The sequence below is a fragment of the Macaca nemestrina genome, chromosome 10 (genome assembly GCF_043159975.1).
Source record: "Macaca nemestrina isolate mMacNem1 chromosome 10, mMacNem.hap1, whole genome shotgun sequence".
Taxonomy (NCBI): domain Eukaryota; kingdom Metazoa; phylum Chordata; class Mammalia; order Primates; family Cercopithecidae; genus Macaca; species Macaca nemestrina.
In genome coordinates this window covers 9,495,584-9,499,005 of record NC_092134.1, presented here as the reverse complement: position 1 = coordinate 9,499,005, position 3,422 = coordinate 9,495,584, and the positions used below count along the sequence as shown (strand labels likewise).

General features: G+C 44.1%; 1 protein-coding gene across 1 annotated transcript; it reads right to left on the bottom strand.

Annotated features, from left to right (window-relative positions):
- Positions 1-717: 717 nt before the first annotated feature.
- On the bottom strand, positions 718-1,763 carry LOC105493947 (cytochrome b-c1 complex subunit Rieske, mitochondrial). The gene has a single exon (XM_011761996.2). It carries the CDS (start codon positions 1,739-1,741, stop codon positions 917-919), a length of 825 nt encoding a protein of 274 aa, XP_011760298.2. The 5' UTR covers positions 1,742-1,763; the 3' UTR covers positions 718-916.
- Positions 1,764-3,422: the final 1,659 nt, after the last annotated feature.

Sequence of the window (3,422 nt, the reverse complement as noted above, 5' to 3'; positions counted from 1 at the left end):
GGCTTGAGCCACCGCGCCCGGCCCATTTAGAAATTAAGTGATGATTTTGTGACCAGAAATATGCCTAGGAACTTAACCCTTGTTTATGTCAATTAGCCTATGGTAAAATTTGTTTTGTTACACATAGTTTTACTTAAAATTGCAGTTTCCAAAAACCTATCAATGATGTTAATGATGACTTACTGTCCCTGCTTAAAAAAGCAAATATCATAGAAGGATATACAATGATATGCAGTGAACATAAGTTGTTGCCAGGCAAAACCCATCTTTTTATTCTCCCCAAAGGTGACACATAAACAATAGTCATACATGTGAATACTGTATCCAACTTTATTGGTTTTTTATTTTTATTTTATTTGTATCCAACTTTAAACCAAACTATGTGGCATAATCAGGAATGGCTTCCTGGAGGCTAACTCTGTGGGTGAGGACTGGGGGCAGAATAGGCTGTGTGTGTGTGTGAGTCAGCAGGCTAGGGCTGGACTGGACGGGGCAGGCTGGGGAACCAAGTTCCCTTGGTTCCAAGGGAAAGGAATTTGAAGACAGAATCAGAAATTGTGGGGACAAGTTCATATTTGCTATAGTACGAATGTTGTGTGACTTCAGGCAAGTCACTGAATTTTTCTTTTCTTTTTTTTATTGTACATCAGTCTGTAATTTTTAATTAGAATTAGCTAAAAAGACATTGTACCTTTCAAATGTATGACTGAGCACAACAATGCTTAACAGCGGCTTTATTAAGTGAATGCTTGAAAGTATTCAACATTAAATTCAATTTACTTCACATTAATGTTGCAAACACATCATCAATTCTTACATATTTCAAATCAACTTCAGGTACAGAAGGCTTGCTCTCAAATAAGTCTTCTAAGGTGACGTAAAGACTGAAAGAAGCCTATGACTTGAGTCCAAGTCTCTAACCAACAACCACCATATCATCACTGGTGAACTCATATGGGGGGACTTCAAGGTTGAGAGGAGCAGGGCCCAATCTGATCCTGCCAGATGCATCATAATGTGACCCATGGCAAGGGCGGTAAAAACCACCAAAATCTCCTGCATTTGCAATGGGTACACAACCAAGATGAGTGCAAACACCTATCAGGATAACCCATTCAGGCTTCTTTACTCGATCTAGATCATGCTGTGGGTCCCTCAACTGGGACAATTCAATTGCAGCTTCCTGCTCAATTTCCTTCTGGGTTCTATGACGCACAAACAGGGGTTTGCCTCTCCATTTGAAAGTCATGTTCTTGCCTTCTGGAATATCGGATAACTTGATTTCGATTTTCGCCATAGCCAACACATCAGCAGAAGCACTCATGGTGGAAATGAACTGGGTGACGACATTCTTGGCAGCATATGCAACACCCACAGTAGTTACTGCAGTTACCAAATAGGAGAAACCTTTCCTAGCCTCGCTGCTCTCTCTGGAAGACTTCGTACTATCTAAAACTTCAAGGCGGCGGTAGTCATAGAAGTCAGGCACCTTGACGTCTGTGTGGGAATAACAAACAGAAGCAGGGACATTGAGGCCCACGGAGGCGACCAAAGGCCGGCGCACGGCCTGGCCGCTCAGCGACTCCCGCCTGAGGAAGGGCCGCTTCAGGTCCAGCACAGGCGGCTTCGGGGTGGCGGGCACCGTGGCCTGCACCAAGGGCCGCAGCGCGCCCGCCACCCCGCGGGACGTGGCCGACAGGACGGGCGCGAACGGTCCCGAGCGGGCTGCGACCGACAACATGGCGACTCACTGAATTTTTCTTTGTTTCTTTTTTTTCATTTGTAAAATGGGAGTAATCTCAATGGTACCTCCCTCCAGGATTTTTGTGAAAATTAAATGAGTTAAGATGTGTAAAGTGCTTAGAACACAGGCTAGCACACAGTAAGAGCTACGTTAATGTTAGCAATTGCCATGATGGTCAATATTGTCATTACTATTACATTTGCTGTTATTGCTACCACTGAAGCATTTCCTTCAGAACAACATCATGGAACCAACACGGATGTGTGATTGTGGTATGAGGGACTGCTAGAGAAATTAGAACATTAGGGAAACCAGTCTTATCAAGTTTACCTCCAAAATATCTCTCAAATCCATCCACTATTCTCCACCGCTTTGCCACTTCGCTGTCCCAGTTTACTATTATTTCACTTCCTGAAAGGCTACAGTAGGCTTCTGACTGATGATCTGCTTCATCTCTTTGTCTTCATCATCTGTTTTCTTTTTTCTTTTTCTTTTTCCTTTTCCTTTTTTTTTTTTTTTTTTTTTTTGAGACAGGATCTCACTCTATCACCCAGGCTAGAGTGCAGTGGTGTGATCTTGGCTCACTGGTTACTCCACCTCCCAGGTTCAAGTGATGCTCCTGCCTCAGCCTCCCGAGTAGTTGGAATTACAGGTGTATGTCACCACGCCTAGCTAATTTTTGTATTTTTTGTAGAGATGCGGTCTCATTATGTTGCCCAGGCTGGCCTTAAACTCTTGAGCTAAAGCAATCCGCCAGCTTCAGCCTCCCAAAGTGCTGGGATTACAGGCGTGAGCCACCATGCCTGGCCTCTCATCATCTGTTTTCTACACAGAACTAGTAATCTTGATTTTAAAAAACATAAATTTCATCACACAAGGTGTCCATGCCAATTTACAATGAAACCCCAGGTCCTTACCATGGTCAACATGAACTTCCTGTGTCTACTTCACCATCTTCATATCACACCTATCTCCACACTCTCTAAGCACCAGCCATCATCTGTGATTCATGATTTATCTTTTCTCTTTGTCTTTTTTTTTTTTTTTTTTTTTTTTTTTGAGACAGGGTCTCACTCTGTTGCCCAGGCTGGAGTGCGGTGGCTTGATCTCAGCTCACTGCAATCTCTGCCTCCCTGCTCAAGTGATCCTCCAACCTCAGCCTCCTGAGTAGCTGGGACCCCAGGCAAGGGCCCCTTACCTAGCTTTTTTTTTTTTTTTTTTGGTATTTTTGGTAGAAATGGGGTTTGCCATGTTACCCAGGCTGGTCTCAAGCTCCAGAGTTCAAACAATCCACCTGCCTCAGCCTCCCAAAATGCTGGCATTACAGGTGTGAGCCATCATGCTCAGATTTTTTTCTTTTTTTAGACAGAGTCTTGCTCTGTTACCTAGGCTGGAGTGCAGTGGTGTGATCATAGCTCTCTGCAGCCTCAACCTGGGCTCAAATGATCCTCCTGCCTCAGCCTCCTGAGTAGCTGGAACTATAGGCATGTATCACCATGCCCAGCTGAACCATGATTTGTCTGTTCCAAAATTGGAATTTTGGTAAAGCGTCCAAATGGCTGAGCTTGGGTCGTAAGCTGTGCACTGGGCATGAGGATAAGGGAAAGCAAAAATTTAACCTTCTGATCACCTGTAGAAGGAACAGAACCCTGTTTTCACCAAGACACACACCACTCCC